At 32.6% G+C, this 22,468-nt stretch overlaps 1 protein-coding gene across 3 annotated transcripts in view; it reads right to left on the reverse strand.

The window, feature by feature from the left end:
• Window positions 1-2,290: 2,290 nt before the first annotated feature.
• LOC106878292 (sodium/potassium-transporting ATPase subunit beta-1-interacting protein 2) overlaps window positions 2,291-22,468 on the reverse strand; it is a 210,762-nt gene continuing 190,584 nt past the window's right edge. Inside the window, exons 7-8 of one of the 3 annotated variants that reach the window (XM_052966603.1) lie at window positions 13,866-13,914; window positions 4,988-5,118 (exon numbers count right to left, since the gene is read on the reverse strand). In XM_052966603.1, the coding sequence (XP_052822563.1) occupies window positions 13,887-13,914 (28 nt within the window). In that variant the 3' untranslated portion in view covers window positions 4,988-5,118; window positions 13,866-13,886. Of the gene's footprint in view, window positions 5,119-13,865; window positions 13,915-22,468 lie in introns of all 3 variants that reach the window. The other 2 variants (XM_014927475.2, XM_052966604.1) reach the window with 2 other exon arrangements.

Raw genomic sequence — 22,468 nt, forward strand, 5'->3', positions numbered from 1 at the left:
TCCAGTCTTTGGGTCATCAAGACTCTCCCTTCCCCTTCTAAATTCAGCAGCCCACTTCATGCTGTTGATAAAACTGGAGTGTCTTCTCCTAATGTAGCAACCATGTCAGCAGGAATGCCCTTGGAGGCTAAACCCTTTTTTTTGCAGGTACTTGTTAACACTATGATGGCAAACATTTTTGATTTCAAGAGAAGTCACTACTAATTACTTTTGAAGTCTTTTTTGAACAGTCAGGAGTCAGTTTACTTTGAAAGAAACAATGCAGTTATTAACAAGAAGAGATGACATTAATGCACACAAGATTTCATAGCTCTAGCATTACTCCTTTATAGTCAGCCTATGAACTTTTCAACCCACCCTCATAATGCACTTTAATACTCATTTTATATCTTAGCTTCTGAAAGGGAGGAAGTAATTTATTAGATAGTCATAATTTTCTGATTTGTCTTTGCTCCAAAAGGATTTTTCACAACTTCTGTAAATGTTACCCAGACGCTTTTCTCAACTGGTTTAAGTTAACTTATAAATTGCTCATCTTTCATTCGTGTTCATATTTTAAGACACCAAAGACACCTGTCTTCAATTTCTCTTGACATAAAGTAGGAATTTTTCTACATAGATCTTTGAAGGAGTCCCCTTTCTCTAACATTCAAACATTATTTCATCAAATCTTTTTTAATGAAAAATCCTGAAAAAATGCTGTTTTCCGCTTTTCCTAGGAGGATGTTCATAATGCACTTGTCAACATCGAAATCTTAGCAGCCATTCCTTCAGTTCAATCATTCCCAAACACATGCACAAAAAAATGGGATATTTAGGAGAAACCACACTGATGTCCAAGTAGTATGTAAATTGCGTTCAACCTTCCCTATATCATGCAATTGTGTTCAAAATATTTGAGAAGTTTTTCGTTAGTTTTTTATGGTTTCATGACTTTTATTTAGATGTGGAAAGCAAACACGACCTTCAAACATTAGGCCTCACTGAGGCAATGACTAATGACCGGGACCTTTGGAAATATGCAGTGCATGAGAAGACCCGGCAAGCCAAGTGAGACCATAATCCATGGCCTTTGCCAGAAGTGTAGCCAGCTCACTTATTCATATCTTTACTTCGTTGGACACTAAACTCTGCTTGCAAAGACCTGTTGAGGCAAGTAAAATCGAAATCGAACCATATTCGATGACTGGCACCTGTGCACTAACAGCACCATCCAAGCGTGTTCATTGCCAGAGCAGCTGTCTGGCTTCCATTTAAAAAGGGGTTTCTCATATTAATAAGGGAATAAAACTTCCATTTAATAAGGGGCTTCCCTTACCCAGCACCTGTATGTGATATATCCTTAGACTATGTTACAGCTGTATTACCAATATGAAAAACTTAAGCAAACTAATAAAATTAACTGAGGCTAAAATTGCATATACAAAAATACTGATGACTGTCACCTGAGTCGGCCATGCAATGCTTAAGCGATAATTTATGGATCAGGAGTCACCTCCACCAAATCAAATTTGAATATTGTGTATGAACACTTCATAGGTATGGTGGAAGGGATATTTAAACACTGATGCTACAACTCTACTTCTCCCTTTAAAAATAATTAAAAAAAGCATTTCAGCAAACCTATTCAATTATGTCTTGATTTTGAAAGAACATGCTACTGTTTTTGACAAGTGGAAAATTTTGGAAAGATATTGACCATACAAAAATGATACAAGATGTTGGTTATGTGTTGGTAAAAGAGGTTTCATATTCGTCAACCTTAAACTCACAGACTGTGGATATTAGATCAGATACCTTCACAAAATGCCACTACTCTGACAAATATCTTCTGAAACACTAAAAGATTACACTATCACCTGACTGAATAAATCAACATTTAACAGTTTACCAAGAGCAATCAGCTTCTATTTCTCTCCCTTGTTTCTACTTACTCTAAATCACTCCTGAAAGTATATATATTAGCAGTTTTTTTTTAAAATCCTTGCTAACATGTCATTATTTTATGTTCATCTTGGTTTAAAACTCCCTTAAGGCTGTTTATAAAGTAGCAAATATTTTTTTTAATTTGGTATACCTATTGATGTTTGTTTCCTCAACTTCAAAAATTTTTGAGTAATTTCAATTAACTTGGCTGTAAATAAATGCATTTATTTCTTAGAACAAGAAAAACAATAGCATATCAACACACAAAAGATGAAAATGAAAAAGGATGAATAAAAACAAAGATTCTTTTAATGTTTATATAGTTTGGCAATCTTTTAACAGATTGATTTAATAATTTGAACACTTTTAGTAATATTTTTAATTATTTTTTGATAAGTATTTTGTCAGCACAGGTTAATTTGCACATATATATATATTTATATATATATATATATATATATATATATATTTATACATACATAAATATTTATATATATGAACATTTTGTTTTATAGTTAACAATTTTCAATATAATTTTCATTTAACAATTTTTAATATAATTGTGAATTTTAATTTCAAAATCAGTTAAATGTTTTTTTCTGTTAATAAAAAAGAAATAAAAAATAAACATTTAGTAAATTTTTTTGAGGGGTGTGTATGGAGTGGGGATGTGGAAGAAAATCCAAAGAAAATTTAAAAAAACAGGAAACCTCATCATGTGAGAGTTGTATAAGCCCCCTTCAAATGATAAGCTGGAATATTACAGTCAAAAACAACTGTTGTAAGAATAGTATATAACAGACCACTGTGCAGATGTTAGTAAATGTAGTGATGTAGGACTTTAATAGAGAGAAAGGAAGTGTGTATATGTTTCAGGGAGAGAAAGAAAAGCAGGGCTAAAGCAACTTGGATCACATATGAAAGACTCAGATTCTTTTGGTTGTAGTAAATAAATGGTTTCAGTTTTGTTTAAAATATTTACATTAATATAACAGCATTTATGAATAGATGTATGTGTGTGTATGTGTGTGTGTGGCTGTGTATGTGTGCAGGGGGTGTATATAGTTAGTCAGAGTATGTGAGTGTGTATGTACAGAGGTGCATATTTTGTTTATTGCAGTGTGCATGAATATACACGTTACTGGTTTCACATGCAAAATCTTTGAAGTGTGAAATGCAAAATCATTCAGTGTTGGAGAGTGTATATAAAAATCTGTATGCATGCATGAATTTATTTATGAATATTATTACTCTCACATTCTGTCTATTGAAGATTGCCAGCATCCATGTAAATACACAGGTATAGTGTTAATGCCCTATGTTTATACACACATACATACATACACACACACAGAGTGTATGTGCATGTATTTGATAGAATAATTAGTTTGGTGTAGGGTCTTTCAGAAGGTTTTATTCAACACCAAACTGGCAAACAGACTCTTTGGTTGCATATTAAACAAAATATGCAAAAATGAAGAGCTGTATCCTATATATTTATTAGACATATACACACACCAAATATTTCATACCCAGTGACATTTAGCATTAAAGCTAAACTAATACCTCATCTATGGATTCTTTGTACACTTACAAAAATAAGTGCATGTGCACAGACACACAAATGTATATATGCATGTGTGCTTGCACATCAATGTATATATGTGTGTATATACATATATATATATTAAATGAGTAATGTCAGAATATTGCTAATAGACAATCTGCTGAGACAACATCCAGTATGCCACATTTATAACTGAGGGGGAAATGCATCATTTTACTCCACAACATCTCACTTTTTACTCTTCCCTTCCTTTTTGCTCCTTTCCATATGAGGCTTCATAAACAGATAGAAATAGTGGCAAAACATTAGTAAAGAATTGGTAAAGGGTTTCAAATGAAAAGTAAGTGTAGTTAGAGTATGATTGCATCTTGCCCCTAGCAGTGGATGGTATGTTTATTAAAGTGGTGGTTGAGGAAGTGGGGAGATTGATAGTAAGAGAGGTGTATAATCAAGTGTTTGGTACTAGGAGGGGTACAGTGATATTGTTACTTGGTGTGGGTAGAAGGACTAAGGTTTTGTATGTGCATGTACTTTATATATATATATCAAGATTTGAACTTGTGTCCACAACCAGTCTTGCATTCAGGCAATCTACAGTACAGTTTAATACATTAAGTGAGAGTTGTGTGTGATTGTGTATGTATACATGAGTATGTAAGTGTGTGTGTGTGTGTGTGTGTGTGTGTGTGTAATTACTGGTCTGCATATTGTTGGAATGTGCATATGCATTTATGGGTGTATATGTATTGTGTCTGTAACAATGGTTGGCAGATGACAAAATCAAAGATCAATAGATCCTTATATAATTTTTTGAGAGGGTAATGGGAGTGTAGTTAGCTGTGGTAGCCACTGATTTCTTCCAGTCTTGCCAGAAGTATAGTGGCAGCTGGAGTGAGAAATTTGTCAGATGTGCTGCGAGGACAAGGTTATAGCATCAATTTAAACATTAACTGGACAATTGCTTATTCACATCTCATTTTAAATATGCAAGGCAAAGAATAAGAAAAATACCCTCAAGTGTAAAAAAATGCATATCTTAAATACATTTATACACCTCTTAGGGATTTTTCTTTCCATATTTAAAAAAATGTTTTACATATTCCCTGCCTCTAACATTTTGTTTCAGAGACAAAGTATTTTTGCTTGCTTTCATAAGTTCCTTTTAAAATATCTTTAAAAATGCAAGCTTCCTTTTTGTTTTTAATGTTATTGTTAATAGTTGGTAAACTGGTGATTTGTGTAATTTGACGAAGGGCTGACATGAACCCAAGGTAAGTCTTTCCTCTTGTTAGTGTCCTTTTTTGAAGATTTCGACCGTTGACTGGCCTTGTTGCGTAAGCTCTGGCGATCAACAGTTGCATAGAGAGGATTATTAGCAGCAGTGGATCTACTTACTCCAACACCACTAGCTGGAGTGCTGTAGCAAGCAGCAGTAGAGTCGTACATGTGGTTGTCATAACTAGGGGGCTGTTCAGAGCTGATCACACTAGGTGAGCCACCGGCACCAAGGCTATCAAAACTGGTTGCATGGTTTATGCCATAATGGTAACTGCTTTTGAAACTGTTTCGAGCTGGTGACTTATAACGCATCTTGACAAACTCCATTTCATCATTCACACTGGTAGCTATGAAATAGAGAAAATAGTATCATGGCTAATAAACATCAGAAAATGAGGAAATTGTATTGACCAATTTCTGAAAAGAATCCAAAATTATATCAGTATATCTGTTTATATATATATATATATATATATATATATATATATATACATACGAAACGAGTGTGTAGATTCAGAATGTGCAAAATATATATAGTACTGTATTTCACATTTTCAAGTTGTTTAACCCTTTTCTGATCATACTTCCAGTGAAATATATTATCAAAATTTCTGTTAATTTTGAAAGCAATCAAGAATTTGGAGGGACTTTGTAAAATAACTTTTCCATTAAGCTAGTTGTTTGCATTTGGAACAGAACTTAGTGAAAGGTTCTTACATAAAATTGCTATGGAAGAGTTTAATTTAAATATGATTTTGTATCAAACCATGAGTAGTCTCAGTAGATTGGTATCAGAAGGGTTAAACATACATTTACTTCTAATGAAACAATTCTAAAGTTCAATTGAAGAAAAAGTGTATAAATGATGTGTGTTGAGATGCAAAGTAAAAGCAAAACATTCAAGCAAAAGCCTTCCTTGGAGAAGAGTAAAAAATAAAACATTTGTTGAAAGGCTCTGCTCTAAAAGGTTTTTCTTTTTTCCTTTACATATCAACAGACCTCACTTTTTGATTCACACTCATTTTACAATTAACAGAGTCTTTTGCCAAATGACAGAATCATAAGGGTCATTATATTCTAGGGTTTACGCATGATGATGTAGTTAACTGTTATAATTTTCGGCACATCCTCTTTCACTTCCCATATACGGTACAGATATACACTCAAATTATATATTAATAATATAAAAATAATATAAGAATATTTACATACATATGTGCACACATCAGTGCAGAAATTGCATATATGACAATCATTATTACAACTAAAATTCCAAAAATAAAATATATACATAAAAATATTGGATTTCTGTTTTAAAATATTCATCAATTGATAACAAATTAGTAAAGGTTTAGTATATTGACAAAAATGAACAAACAACAGAACAATACATTTTATCTGAAATAATCCTGAAATAAGACTTATTTCTCTTATTAATATGTTTCAGTATCAACCCTGTGTAATATTGATGTCTTAGCAGAAAGGCCACACCTTTTCACAGGAAGAATGTGATTGTGTAGTATTTGATATAACTTTGAGAAAATTAAAGAATGTTGTTTAGCACCAGGTCAGCCTTGACTGAACAGAACATTGATCAAAGGCATTCCAGCTTGACCATCAAATTTCTTATTCAATGTATCTTGACTATAAAGTCAGTCCCTTTGAAATGTAGGATTGAATTCATGAGAAATTTGGCCATTATTTCTAGCAAGTCTAGTGATTGCATAAAAGTTACCTTAAAGAGGTAGATACAATGAAAGAAATTGTCTTTAAGAACTGAAAATTGAACCCTATGATAGGCATCAGCACTGTAAAATTTATTTTATCTAAACAAGACTATAAATGATAAAAATAAACCTGCTTTCATCCTTGTATATTACTTGTAATTAATTTACTGATCCCAGAGAGATGAATAATAAAGTTAGCTCTGGTAGGATTTGAACTTAGAAGCATGCACAATAAAATATCATAATGAATTTTAGTCCCATACTGTTATTGCACTTCTTAATGTCATCATGCTTGACCTGCATAATAGTGGAATTTGGGTTAAATGTTGGCAGTAACTGAACAATGCTGGCATGATAATATTTAGGTTTGCCTATTTGTTTGTTTGAGTTCAAATCCAGACTAGGCCAATTTTGTTTTTTCATTCTTACAGAATCAGACAAAATAGGAGTTAATATATGGGCACAAAGCAATAATGAAACTTCTATAAATAGCAGCCAAATTTTACCAAATTAAAAAAATGAATACATTGTCTAGTCTTGGATATACTGTGTCTAAAAATTAAAGATGACATGGTCACAGCTGGAATGTCTGATCATAAATCTACTTGATAATTGATCTGGGATTAAACAAGTGAGGTTTATCTCTTGGCCATGTATTTTGACAAAAATAAGATACTGGAAATATGTTAAATGAAAATGCCTAAACAAAAATAAAAACATCCTCCTTCTTTCAGTCATGTTAAAATGTGTTAGCTAATGGAAGGTCTGCAAGACAAACATTAGAGTAACAAAATCAAGGCAATAATTGCAAGCTATAGGTTTTTTTATGTTATCCAGATTAACATCATCTGGTTCTTAGAGACTTTTAGCAAAGTTCATTGTTGCAAGCATTTGGAGGAGCCCCTTGCTCTCTCACTCTCTCTCTTTACCCAAGTCTTTTTCAACTTGGTCTTTTGTTTCATCCTTTTGGATTCAAAAATGAGTTAGAGTAATAGTCAAGCACTGAAGTAGATTCTTCTCATACTCTCTCCCTTTCAGCTATATTGCAATGAGAGGATTGTAGGGACCACTCACAATGTCCCTTTTCTCAAAAATGACAAATGTATTGGTTAAGGGTCTGGAAAACTCTTAAAAAGAGAAAAGAAAACCTGACATGGAATCATTGAAGGATACAGCACAGAACTGAATTAAGGATGAATGCTCATACATTTCTTGAGAGCATTGATATATATGTATATATTAGTTTTATTGTATCTTTTTTTCTCACTACCTATTTTTCTTCCTTGCTCTCTTGATAGTCCATCAAAAGGAAAAGAGTAACATTTGAAATGTTAAGACACTTTCCCTTTTCCTTAAAGTGTTCAGCGTGCACACACTGTTATACTTTGCCTTTGTTAATGGCCTGGTCAGAGGAGGAAATTATCTCAAAACCAGAGATCTAGCACAAATGCTTGCAACAGAGTGAACTCAACTAAAGGCACCCAAGGGGCCAGCTACTAGTGTTAAAGTGGGCAACAGAGTAAATCTACCACCCTAAAACAGCCACTTTTTGGGCTTCTACACAGTTCCCATGTCAAGTAAATTTTACTCACAAACCTTTGCTCAATCTGAAGCTCAGGTACAGAAAGTACCTTGTAGTGGAATCTAACCCCAAAATATACAATACAAAGTGAATTTCATAGTCATACAGCCATATCTGGAACCATAGGTTATTGTGTTACCATAGAACTCTTCATTTTTATATTTGTATCTAAAGCAAGTGTATTTTGGAGAGTTCATCTTTAGTTATAACTCACCAGAAAAATTGAACTGCAGAGCTACAGCAATACTTGTTTACATCTGAAGCAGCAGCTTACAGATGTAGACTATATTGTGCCACCAAGTTATGGTTAGGTGGACTTGTCCACTAATAGTTAACTATTACCAATCCAATGTTCTGCTATTTCTACCAATTCTTATATTTAAAAGTAATGTTTAAAAAATATATAAGTTAATACAGTCATGAGTTTTCTTACAATGAAGCAATGAAATACACTTTATAAATCATTTTCAAATAAACCATAATAATAATCAGAACTGACTACATAGAACCTCAAACATCTTCTTGTAATCAATTTAGGTCGAGTTTTTTTTAATTTCATTTATGCCACCATTAATATGGAAACTTTAATGCCATGTACAATTTCCTGAACAACTTAGAAATAAAGCAACAATCGAAGACAAGAAATGCCAATTGTTTTCCACTAAACTTTCATTTATTAATAATTATCTCTTAATGAGCCATAAAGCCATAAAGTGCCAAGAGACAGAAAGAGAGAGAGGAAACATAAATGGGAATTTATACCATGTATATAGTTCCCAAAGCATTATTGCAGCAAGTGAAGCATAACTTATTGGTTCTGAAAACTAGCTTGCTGAAAATTTACTGCTGTATTATACCATATCACACCAAAATCCATTAATAATGGTGTCTTAGATAAGCATGAGATCATAGAATTGGAGAGTACGAAGAAACTAGAAGTTGTGACATTTAGTTGTTTCCCAAAAGTGTAATTGATTTTTGAGTATCAATGAGGATTAAAAACAAAAACTTAATTACAGAATTGGTTCACCAAGAATTTATTGGTTCACACAGTAATATTTTTAATAAGCACAGGTAAATATAACAAACACGTTTAGACTAATTTCTTCATGATTGCTTAAAGTAATTTAGATAGGACTTGTATGTAGTTGTTTAAAACTGTTAAACAACAAAAAAAAATGCAATCAATAAGAGTCTGAAAGTCTGAGTACTTGCACTGTGTTAAACACCCCCAGTTATATAAAGTTAATAAATCAACAAAGTAATTTAAAATGTTAATTATTGTAACGCAAACTATTAAATAATATGAGATCATAAGCACACAAATGAAATCACTGAAATAAAGTGTTGCTGGATTGAATTACATGTTGGCTGGAACAGAGAGAGAGTGAGTAAACATAAAATAGAGTGTAAGAGAGAAGGAAAGAGAGAATGAGTGAGAGTAAGAGACTACGTGTGTGAGTGGAAATGTGCAGTGCAGTAATTATAAATGCTGTGCCTCACTGAAGTTAAATCATCATCTGATCAAGAGAACTGCAGTTAGTTTAAAGTAGAAAGAATGAAGACCTGACAAGCTACTAGAAAGTTGACAATCTGGTATTACTACTAGTGTTATGTCTCTAGTAGTAAAGACACTTCACTTTCAGGAATCCAGTTAACCAACCTGTAAATTGGTACCTATGAGGATACAACCTCTGCCTGCAGATAAAGGAATATATAACATGGTTAAAACGAACATTTAGTGCAGTTTCAATTCCTGCATTAGGTAATACATAAGATTGCTTTGCATGAAAGCATATGCTAATCCCTGACGGTATTTTAAAAGATAGTACTAAGTTCTGATTTCGTCATTTTAAATGGATGAGAAACATTTTCCTGGATAAGATGCTAGTCTCCCTCAAGTAACATTTCTGAAGCTTGTAGCTTAAGTGCATCATTCAAGTATTCAACAAAGTGGCTTCAGAAATTTGAACTTAGAACCATTTGGACACTTGTCTAATATCATATTCTGTGACTTCAATCACACACACACACACACAAACACATGCATGGAGAGAGAGAGAGAGAGAGAGAGAGAGAGAGAGAGAGAGAGAGAGAGAGAGAGAGAGAGAGAGAGAGAGAGAGAGAGAGAGAGAGAGAAAGAGAGAGAGAGAGAAAGAGAGAGAGAGAGAAAGAGAGAGAGAGAAAGAGAGAGAGAGAGAAAGGGAGAGAGAGAAAGAGAGAGAGAGAGAGAAAGAGAGAGAGAGTGAGAGAGAAAGAGAGAGAGAGTGAGAGAGAAAGAGAGAGAGAGGGAAAACCTTCACCTGCTTAATTTTTATGGAAACTAATATAAACTGTAAATCTCAACCAATGACACAGGATCTGCATTCAGATCTGTGTCACTAGTCAAATGAATGTGTAACCATTTCTGGTCACATATCCAGAAATGAGTAAAATGGTGGAAATTCTCAAATAGTTTGATCAAATGTTCCTCAATCCCACAAATACTCTAGACTCAATGCCACTCTTATCAATATCCTAGACATCCCCTACCCTTGTTATGAAGTGTTAATCACACAATTTTCTGAACAAATACCATGTATAATTTACACCAAAGAAAAAAAAGAAAAAAAAGAGACCATTTAAATAATACGTATTAGTGTTGTAGATAATATGAAAGTAAAGTGTGCTGTAATATATTGCATTTTTAGGATATTGTTTTATTGAAGATACCACTAAACCTATGTACTGCTACAATGGCAATCAATCACATTGCATGTGTGTGTGTTTTATCAAAGCTTTGCACGTCACTTAAAAGTTGCTTTCTTGTCATAGAAGGAAAGCCTTGTTTAAATATATAAATAAATGCAGTAAAGAATAAAAACAACAAAATAAAGAAAATTACTGGAAAAAAAAATCCTCCAATACAGTCAACAAAACCATGCTCTCCACCCTTTCCAATTCCATCGCAATACATTCTGTAGACATTTAAAATTCTGTACATGGGTTGGTGGGGATAGACATAAAGAACATAAATAAGGATAGAGAACATTAATTACATGCAGCTATAAATAGGCACAGAAAAAAGATAAAGCAGGAAGAACAGACACTGATGTAATATGAGAAAATAGCCACAGTATAAAAGCACTTATTGTAAATATGTTGTAGTTGTTTTAGTTGATCCACCTTGATCATATCTGCTATGGGAGACCTATGACAGAAATAGATCAATTAAATCTTTTAGAATCAGCCCATATATCATGCACCCCATATATGTGGAACTTCAGTCTATTTTGGGGACTATTCTGTGCATGCAGTTGGTTAAGTTATATTTTTGTGTTGAATTGAAATAGAATGAAAATTTTAAGACAAACTGTAAACCAAAACAAAATTTATATGTAATTGTGATAAAAATTGGTAACTTGTATATTTCCTTTCTTCATGCTGCTACAAGAATCTATACACAGGCAATTGAAAGGTAATAGATGCTTAATAATAATAAACCCAGTCCTATATATATAAAAAAAAACAACAATGAGGAACAAGTTTTATTTTATTCTCTTTGTACTTGCATGAACATGAGTGGAACTAAATGTAGCAACAAGCAGCAGTATTTTTGCTAGTCTCATTTCCTGTATAAATGAATTACATACCTTTATTTGAAGATATTCAATACATACAATATCCTTTACATTTTCCAGTATTTGATTTTGTATGGTACATAAAATTTTCAGAAGTAATAGATATAATCTTGAAGTAGTATATGTATACAAAATCATATACAATTTGTTTTGGTTTTTCATTTTGTCTTGAAATATTACTTTCGTTTCAACCCAACATGAAAATAGGACTTAACCCATCTACACCACCATATAATTTTCATTTTTGTAAATGTTTGAGGATATATTTCAGTAGTTTTTTTTTTTTATCATCATCATTTAATGTCCATTCTCCATGCTGGCATGGGTTAGATGGTTTGACAGGAGTTGGCCAGCTGGAGAGCAGTCTAGGTTTCATTTTGTCTGTTTTGGCTTCTTCCTAATATCAACCATTTTACAGAGTGTACACTGCTTTTAATGTGGCACTGGCACATTAACTGTTATTAACTTTGGTGGTACCCAGAATAACATAAGGCAAAATAGAATTGGTCAATAACAGATTCCTTGCATTTCACAGAAAGAGGTTGGCAACAGGGTTTAATGTAATGTTTCTGTTAATCTCGTAGTTATTTTAAGCATGTATTTTTGCTTTTATATGATCTACATCAGATGATAGAAACGAGCCTAATGCACCACCTAGTATAACACTATCAACTGATGCTTGTGCTATGTTGTACTGTGTTGCAAATCTCTGGTTTTCTCCCTGTTCAGGTTTATCTTGACAACAATAACTTGCAAATTATTCTGGTTGGGTATCAATAGAATCAATCTCACCAGTCTAGGAGCACCTGTAAAGCTAATGAACACTGGTCCCCTTCTCCTGAGAAACTTTAGCAATATTTGATAGTCTTTATGTGGTTTTTAAGATCTCCAAATGTTTGAGAATAGTAGACTTTTTGTTTAACTACAGTTAGCCAGCTGCACAAACTTATGATCAAAAGCATTCCATTCGTGATCAACCTGTACATTCCAAGCCAGTGTAGCTAGAACTGAACTATCATTTAATGTTTCCTTTGGCTTTTAAAACAAGAATATGTTATAAAGAAAATCTGACAGCTGTTTTTAGCTGGTTTGAGTAACCATACACAAATTTTCACATTGATTTGTAGTAGCGCATATAGCAGGGCTGCAGAAGACAACAGTTATGAACTGTCTTTTCTCTCTGCATCTCAAGATCATCTTTTTTAGGTAAAAAGTTATGGCTGGAATACCAACAGATCTACACTGAAGTGGGTGGAGTGCCCAGCAGTTGACGTTTGTTAATGCGATTTTTAAAGAAGACAATATTGATTACCATTGACAGCAGGGAAACCTATTGACTACACTATAAGAGGGACATAACTAAAAATTTTGACTTTACAGTTTAATCCATGGCAGGTTATTCTGGTAGAACCTCGGCAATCACCAAACTATATCAATGAGGTGTTTTGAATCCAGTATTCAATTATAGTAATATTTGTACCATAACATTTTAACTATTTACAGCTAAGTGGACTATAATCCTTTCAAAGTTTAAAGGTTTTGATCATGAGTAGAGTACAACACATAGCTAGTGAACTGACTTCTCAGCTATTGTGGGCTATACAAGCTATGTCCCATGTACCTTCGAAGAGGCTAAATAATACTGCACTGGAGATAATAGAGAAATAAAAAATAAATTACTTCACCTTCCATTATCAGAAATAGCCATTAATGGATGGTCAATTAAATCAATTTAAAAAGATGACAGAACAGAAATGTAGATGTTCATGCCTCCCCACTTGCTGGTGTATTAGAGAAGAAAGTGAATTAGCTACCACCAGGGATAGAACCCAGATCACAGGAATGATTTGCCAGGATCTTGGTTTCAACACCACTGTACTCTTTTTATGAGAAGAATAAATACAATAAACAAAAAGAAAAAACATAAAGACATTTGAAATACAAAGTGATTCATTCCAAACATCAAAGACAACACAAGAAATACTCCAGTTTTTTTTTCTCTTTGGAATGGTGGAGCAGAGAACAAGCAGTATAATCAGCAAAATTACATCAAGTTTAAACAGAAAAAAAGTGCTCTAGCTATGACAAAACAATAAATTAAAAAAAAGTGTTTCATATACATACATATGTATATATATATATATTTTATCTTTTCATATACGTACGCCAAATAGAAGTTGCTTGGTTTAATCCAAAGACTCAACAATTGCTCCACTGTGAGAAGAACGGTGAACATCGAAGCAGGCAGAAACAAGAACAAATCAAAGACATATAAGCAAAACGGCAAAGCAAAGTGCAGATGACATAAAGCCTGGTAAAATCTGAACACTATGTATATTACATATATAATCATATAGACATACGCACATAAATGTGTGTGTCTTTCTTCTCTCTATATATGTTGTATTTTATAAAATAACAGAAAACAAAAGTTGTACAAGTCACCCCCCCCCCAACCACTGCAAGACACAAATTGTCAATACAGAACTAAATGTGGCAGCTGAGGATAACATAATGGAGACATCAGAGAAAACAACACGAACATACATCAAACAATACAGACAACAGTGGTAAGCTGAGTGAAAAAGAGGATTTGAATAATAAATCACTAATTCTCAATCGAACATTGTAATGGGTTTATGTTACAGACCGGAAGACAAAAATGATTTCTTCAGCTTGCTAAATTCCTTATAAACAAACATGTATTTCCATTATTTTGAACATGAAAAGAAAGTGGGTGTTATAAATAATCAGTACAATGGTGATATTTATGTAGCATTACTATTAATGGCTTGTTTCAGAAAACTATAATTAGTTTCTTGGATCAACAATCATTTGTCAAAAACTTTCTTTTCCATGAAAGCAAAGAAGAAAAAACAAAATCAAAAGGTGTGTACAGACCATTCTTCCAATAGTTAAAAGAAAATAACATGAAAATCTATTGTATTTAAATTAAATTATTTTCCAGTGACAAAATATTTTAGCATGGAAGGTTTAAATCTTGTTACCATATTTTTGTTGAAATACTGTTTTGTTAAAATATTTTTGTCATTGTTTCAATTAACTTTTAAAATAATGAAAAATTCAGTAAAATGATTTTGTACTTATTAAAGCTGATATTTAGAATATAAACTGACATTAAATATAGATAGAAGGTTTTAATTTATACCACGTTAGGTAGTTTGTAAGAAATTAAAAGGAAATTAATCTCAGATTAATTAAAAGCAACAATAAACAGAATATAAATCTTTGTCTTAATTATATTCTGTCATGCATGTAGTAGAGAACATATACATAATCTGTATTGTGGAACAGTTTTGTAGATATTAAAGCACACACACTCACAGCAACATTTGTTTTATTTTATTATTTCTAATAGTAATAATAACATTAACAATAATAATACATTGTTACTTATCAAAATACTTAATATTATTGATATTCTATTTTATTGTATCACAGTGAAGTGGAGTATAAATCAAGATACACTGAGACAAAATATCAGTGAAATAAAGTGACCAAATCATAGATGTACAGGAAAAGACTTTGATAGCTAATAATATATATGATTGCAAAATGATAAAATAAAGTGAATACAACCATGAACACATATGTTTAATGGCTATAATAAATCTACCACACTACAGTTGTCTTATTCCTCACACATGATCATAGAATAGATCTCTTGGCAAAGAAAGCAACTAAAAGATACAAACATACATAAAAATAGGTTGACTGACTTCAAGCTTTGCCTGTCTTAAGGCTTGTTAAAAACAAACTGAATAAGCTTTGAGATAGGTGATACAAGTCAGAGTTAACCATTTTCTCATAATAAATTTGACTCTACATTTAGTATTGACTCTTTTAACCAGTAAATGTTATTTGTCATCAAATAATCCTAACATTAATATATACATACATATTATGAAAAAAATAAGATATTTCAACCATTTTAACACTGCTAGCATTATATATGTATAAATCTTTTTACATCTGACAGTTTGGGCAACACCTAAAACCAGCTGAGTAACAACTCTCTTCACCAACTGACTTATTCTACTGAAAATGAGAGAAATGTTCAAAAAACTGTAATCAGTTTCCTAATGTGTATGGAGAAGGAAAAAAAAAGAGGCTATACAAAGGTGAATATTCAACAAGAACCTACACATCTTGTGAACTTTATATAAATGGGGGTGTAAGAAATGACATCAAGACGAGATTGAATGAGGTTTATTTCTAGCTTCAATGATTATTCCTTCAGTTTTAGCTGCCAATAAAATTATGAGTGTGTATATGTTGTCTGCATATATAAGGATGTACGAACACTTTCACACACACAATGAACTTTAGTTTCTATCTATCAAATTCACTCATAAAGCTTTTGTTGATCCAAGGCTACAGAAGACACTTGCCCAGGGTACCAAGTAGTGGGACTGAACCTGAGACCACATGGTTGGGAAGTGAACTTCTTAACCACAAAGGCATATCTACATGTATTTTTATTTTCATATTTCCCTTTTTACTTTCTGTATCTCTCCCTTTCAAAATTAACTTATATAATGAACTCTACTAATTGCAACTCTCTTAACTCATCTCTGATGATGGGATATCATTTATTTCCCTGAAACAGCTGTAAGACTACCTTTCTCTTTATAAATGTCTTAAAAATATCACATTGCCTTGGCCTTATCATCTTATTTAACACACACACATGACATCACTTATCTGGCATATATGTATGCCTGTTTGTCTCTTGTCTTTTTATTATATGCTCAAACTATACATTTCTTATAGCCAATCTTGTTCTGCAGATGCAGTGTTCATCTATTATTTGCTTATACTAGTGTCTTCTCACCCATTGAATATATATAAATATTACTTTGATTTGGAGTAAGGAGTGACCCGCAAAGGCTCATTGAAATCAGATAGATGAGAGATCTTCAGTGAAGCGTGTAGAACAGGAAACATGTAGGTATATATCTAAAACTAAAGAGAAACCTGTTAAAAAAGATTTAAAGTGAAACAGGATCATTTTAGAAGATTTTAAGCATTTCAGAAATGGTTTGTGGAAGCAGGAAGAAATGGAACCTAGCGGAAAGGGGAAAACTGTGCAGATGTTATAAAGGATTGACAGCATGTATAGATCATGGAAAGTTGCAATTAGCCAAAGAGTGTATCTACATGCTTGGAGATGGAGAAGTTAAGTATTAACTTACAGTAAGTCCTGAAGCAACAAGAAAAAGACAAGATAGTAACCTCAGAATATTCAAGATCTATGAAGTTATTAGTAGAGGTGAAATAATACATTGACATAAAACAGAATAAGTTTAGAGCACACACACACTTTATATATACAATGAGTATACAGGGATAAATTATCCAAGTGGGTACTATAAGTGCTCAAAGGAATAGTCCAGGTTTTTGGCTTACTATATCAAGTAGTAAGAAGCACCAAAGATTGCTTAGGGTGAGCAATCCCACTGTAATTCTTCTGATGGTTAAAGCCAGGGTTGGCTCCCGAAAATGCGTGTGTGTGTGTGTGTGTGTGTGTGTGCATGTTTGTTTTCCAAGTTGAAAGTTAAAAAATTGGAAATGAAGATCACTTTAAATACTCATTGGTCTATATTTTGTAAAAAGAAATACTATTTAGAGTTGTAGTAAATAAATCATGAAAAGTGCTATTGTCACCATATTTTTTACCACATTATAAAATGTTAAATTCACTTTTAATTTATTTCATGAGGTGAGTTTTGGTTGAACTATGTCAATGACCAGGTTACAGTTGTGGGACACATATTTGACTCCTTATGAAATATATTCAAAAGTGAATTCAACAGTTTGTGTGTGTTATAAATGGCTGGAATGGCTTTTCCATAGCGTAACTGCAATATTTTGATAGGTTATTTTAAGCATGTAATAAGAGCAAGTGTTATAATTTGACAGACACACACAGACATGGGGTATTTCCTGTGTGAACAGTTAGGTGCACAACTGCTATTAATGATTCAGCATCCAATTGCACTTTGAAACTTACTGCAGATGATGCAAATAACCACAATGGTGAAATGAGCACAAGATAGAAATGATATAAACTACATCTTGTGTTTATCATGCTTTTCCATATGTATGTAAGAGAGGGAGTTGTCTAATGTAGTGTAGTGATATGAAATATGTATTGTAAGTGATATGAAATATGTAGCAAATAGAAAATAATGTATGAACAATTTCTAAATAACAGCCAAAAGGTGAGATAGATTTAAAACAAGTGAGAACAATATATTTCAATATGACAACAATATATTTGAGTAAAAAAACAACTTAAATGCTCTTACTAGTTGAAAGTTCAAGCTACATTTAAAGAAATATTTTAATTCAATATGAAGTTCTATGTTTAGTGAATACTATAATAATAGATAATGTGTGTGTGTGTGTATGTGCGAATATATATATATTTCATTGAAAATAGAATAACAAAACTATCATCTTGGGAAAACTATAAGAATAAGTATAGAGAAAATCTATTTTGGACAATTGAAACAGAAGGAATTAAAAAAAAAAAAAATCAATGTGTTTGGCAGAATATTTTGAGAACATTTGTAAGATGTAATCTGGTTTTGACAAATTGTGTAGCAGTCAACAATAAAGGATAAACAAAACAGAATAGCCAGAGTAAAACATCCAAATCGCCCACAAAAAAGCCCCAACAAAACAACCACTGTTAAAATGGAGACAACATATTTTAAAGTATTTTTAATCTTAAGAGCATAGCCATGATTAGAATGCTGATCAGACAATGAACTTTGACTAAAATCAGCATAGTACACACACACACACAGTTGTCCAATCTGTAATATTAAATTAATGCAGGCTATGACATAAATGTGAAACTTGAGCTGCCAAGAATTGCTTCATTTTTGATGCAGCTTGCTAACAAACACACACAACAACTATAGTCATTATCTAGTGCTGTAATCCTTAAGACAGCCATTAGTATATACATACATAATGCAAACACATAAACACATACATGGAGAAATAAATCTTGGTAAAGACAGCTGCTATAATTAATATCGTTGTCTTGATTATATAATTGCTTTCTGTGTGTGTGCATCTTACATCAAGTCTCTTTGTATCAGTCATTAAAGATTTATACAGTATTCATTATTATGTTTTAATGTTTACTACTACCATTACTACTATCACTACCATCTGTTTTCCATTTAGCTTTGAAGTCTAACAAAATACTTCAATTCAAAAGATTACCAAGCCATGAGACAATCAACAATGTTTTGGAAGACATCTTGAAGCTTGAGATATGACTTGGCAATGGGAAAAGATGGTGGAATATTTATGAAAATATTGAAGATTTTTTCCAATTTCAGAATATTTTTCTGGATAGAATAAAATATGAAAAGTAGTTATTGTTGCTCCTGGCCCAAGGAAGTATTTAAATTTGATATGGCAAGCTAACAAAATACTCTTTAATTGCATCAATAAACGATACTTATGAAGATATCTATTTACAGCTATGTGGACTGGGCTGATGAATGCTGTGTCTGGAATAACAAACCAACCATCAATCAGCTGAGACAACAAACTAACTTTCAATTAGTTGGGTCAATAAACCAATAACTTTTGACCAGCAAGGAGAACAAACCAATTTTTGACTAGCTGAGATAATAAACCAATCATTGATCAGTTGAGATAATAAACCAATCATTGACCAGCAAGGATAACAAACCAGTAATTTCTGATCAGCAGAGGTAACAATCCAATCTGATCAGCAGGGGTAATAATCCAATCTGATCAGCAGGGGTAACAATCCAATCTGATCGGCAAAAACAACATATTGATTTAGTTTCATAAATGGTTTAACATTTATCAAATTATTTTATATACAAATTATACGTCATCTAATCAGTTTATCAATTTGTTCGTTGAAGGAAGTGGAGCAACAGCTATAGTAACTTCAAACAACATTTGAATAGGAGATCACTCATTGAAAGTTGGTACAGTTTAACTTTTAATAGGATTGTTGTCAATGGAAAACCTGGGTAGAAAGTAAGTTTCATGATAACTAAAGCATTACTAGTCATTGATCTCTTGATTAGGTAACAAAGTTGATGTTTGTGAGGAAAGCTAGAGTCTAAAGATTTATCTCCCTACACACATACACATACACATGAGTGTGTGTGTATATCATCTGTGTGTGTGTGTGGGGGGGGGTGTTGCAGGAATGACTGGATGGTTAAGAAGTTAACTTTGCAATCTTAAGGTTCCATCTTATGACATGGCATCTTGGACAAGCATCTTTTACCAGTCTCAGTTTGTCTTTTGAGGGAAACCTGGTAAGTGGAACAGTGCAGAAGTCTATACAAGGAATTGTAACTGTTATTCAAAGAACAAGTTTTGCCACACACTGTATGTCCCACTGTCTCTACCTCTTGATTACTTTAATTGTACAAGTATCTGTAAGATATCCAGCCACTTAAACTACAGCTTAATAAATAAGCAATTTAATTCTATCTGTGAGCATTCAGTCTTCTTAGAAGTTTGTAGGAATATATTAATGTTCGGGAAGACAGCGCTTAGCAGTGATGTGTATAAATACAAGCTTGTTACTATTTGTTGACAAATGGATGTAAATGCACTGAATCAGCTTGCAGTACCTCTTAACCAGACTGTGGGATGCATGCATTTTACAGTAATTATCTCTTCTTCAGTTTGTATCTATTCACATCAATGCTCAGTGCTGTCAACCCATAGCTTATTTACGATGAGCTGCCAAACAGCGCTACTAGTAACTGAATGATGATGGGAATATCATAAGAGAGATAGTCTCTAATGTCAGCTAGCAGTGCTGCCTTGTCCAGTTTTTGTGACTGAAGAGGAGGTACCTATTCTGAATTGCATGCATCCCAGTCTGGTCAGGTGGTGCTGCAAGCTGATTCGGTATATTTATGCCCATTTGTCAGCAAACAGAAATTTTCTCAATGACAAAACACAGTGGATGGCTTTCTTACAGGTTCAAATATACCTCAAGCACATTTCAACTGGTAACAAGTTTGTAATTATTTAATGTGTTTTTAAGATAGTAGGGAGACATTTAAAAATTTAACTGCTTTTTCTAACAGGTCAAACAATCCCAGGAGACTTCTTTCTTGGCACATTATTATTGTTTAGCCTGATGCTAATAATTCAAATTTATCATTATCATTGTTGTTGTGTAGTTATTTGCTTGGTTACACTGCTGAAAGACTGGGTTTTTCAACAAACTCATTATTTCCACCCAAACTTTTACTTATGTAGTTAAGTCTCACAGAGCAAAAAATATTTCCTTTTAATCCTTAAGTAAATATGGAGACATTGCAAATAAGAGAAGTCAACAACTTTATCTGAAAGAAACACATTAACATCATGACTAAATTTGTTGTAGAACTATGATAACTTAAAGCAGATAGATTTCCTAGTGTGTGTGTACATGTGTTAGTTGAATGGTATCTTCTAGTCATGTGAAGAAGGAATACTAACCAGTTCTTCAACTATACAATTCATTCATTATTTCTTTATAAAAAGACCCAACTTGTTTTACTAATAGATTTTTTTTTTAATGTAATAATGTCAAACTTTAACATAACTTCAGTGTTATGATGATGAGAGCTATGAAAAGAATAATAATGAAAATAATGATTTTTAACACAAAGCTGAGTTTACAGCATGAAGGTTGAAATGAAATAAAAAAAAACAAAAGCGAAACAGAAAAAAAATCACAAATTTTGGAGAGTGAATGGTTGATTAAATCGACCCACTACTTGATTGAGTTATTAATAAAATTGTCTACTGGAGCATTTGGATTCAGAATGTAAAAAATATGAAACTAAATATCACAAGTCATTTAGTTCTATACCTCTTTTTTCATAAATATTTTTTTCCCTGCCAAGTCAGAAAGGGAAGGACAGCATCTGTGACCTTTTACTTTTTTGGGGCCTCTAAGGCTAGTGAAGAAGTTACTTTAAGACCAGACACTTGGACCAATGCTCACAACAGAGTGAATTCTGCTAAAGGAATCTAAGTTGTCAGATAGTGGAATTGAACCAGGCAATGGATTAACTCTACCAATCAGATAGGCCATAGCAGGATTTGAACTCAAAATGTAAATAACCAGAACAAGGAATCTTGTCTGACATTAACAATTTCTACTAATCCACTGCCTTGGGCTGGTACTTTATTATACTGAGCGTGAAAGGATGAAAAGTAAAATTGACCACAGAGAGCCAAAACTACAACTCCTTCACTCTGTCAAATCACTACCTTCTGTAAGTATGGAAGTGTGTGTGTGTGTATGCATGTGTATATAACATCCATCTTCCATGTAGGTATGAGTGCTTACACTCATATGCATGCACACACAATTCCACCATCCATAACTTCTTATACATAGGAAGAAAGGTGAAGTTACTTCCAAAAGCTGGATTAAAAGAGATAGAAATAAAAGAAAAAATAAAGAGACTTAACTGTACAATGATATTAAATGATAATGAAACTTTAACGAGCTGTATTATAAAAAAAAACAATAATATCAATTCCCAAATGCAAATACTTTTATACATTTACCTTCATTATTGTCAACAACACACAGGAAATAAAAAAATATACTGAAATTGATTATTCCGAAATATACATGTAGACCTAACTGGATTCCATAAATCATTGTTTCAAAAGAAATGCATCATTTATATCAAAGAAGACATACAAGTACAAGATATAT

Source organism: Octopus bimaculoides, chromosome 3, assembly GCF_001194135.2.
Source record: "Octopus bimaculoides isolate UCB-OBI-ISO-001 chromosome 3, ASM119413v2, whole genome shotgun sequence".
Lineage (NCBI taxonomy): Eukaryota > Metazoa > Mollusca > Cephalopoda > Octopoda > Octopodidae > Octopus > Octopus bimaculoides.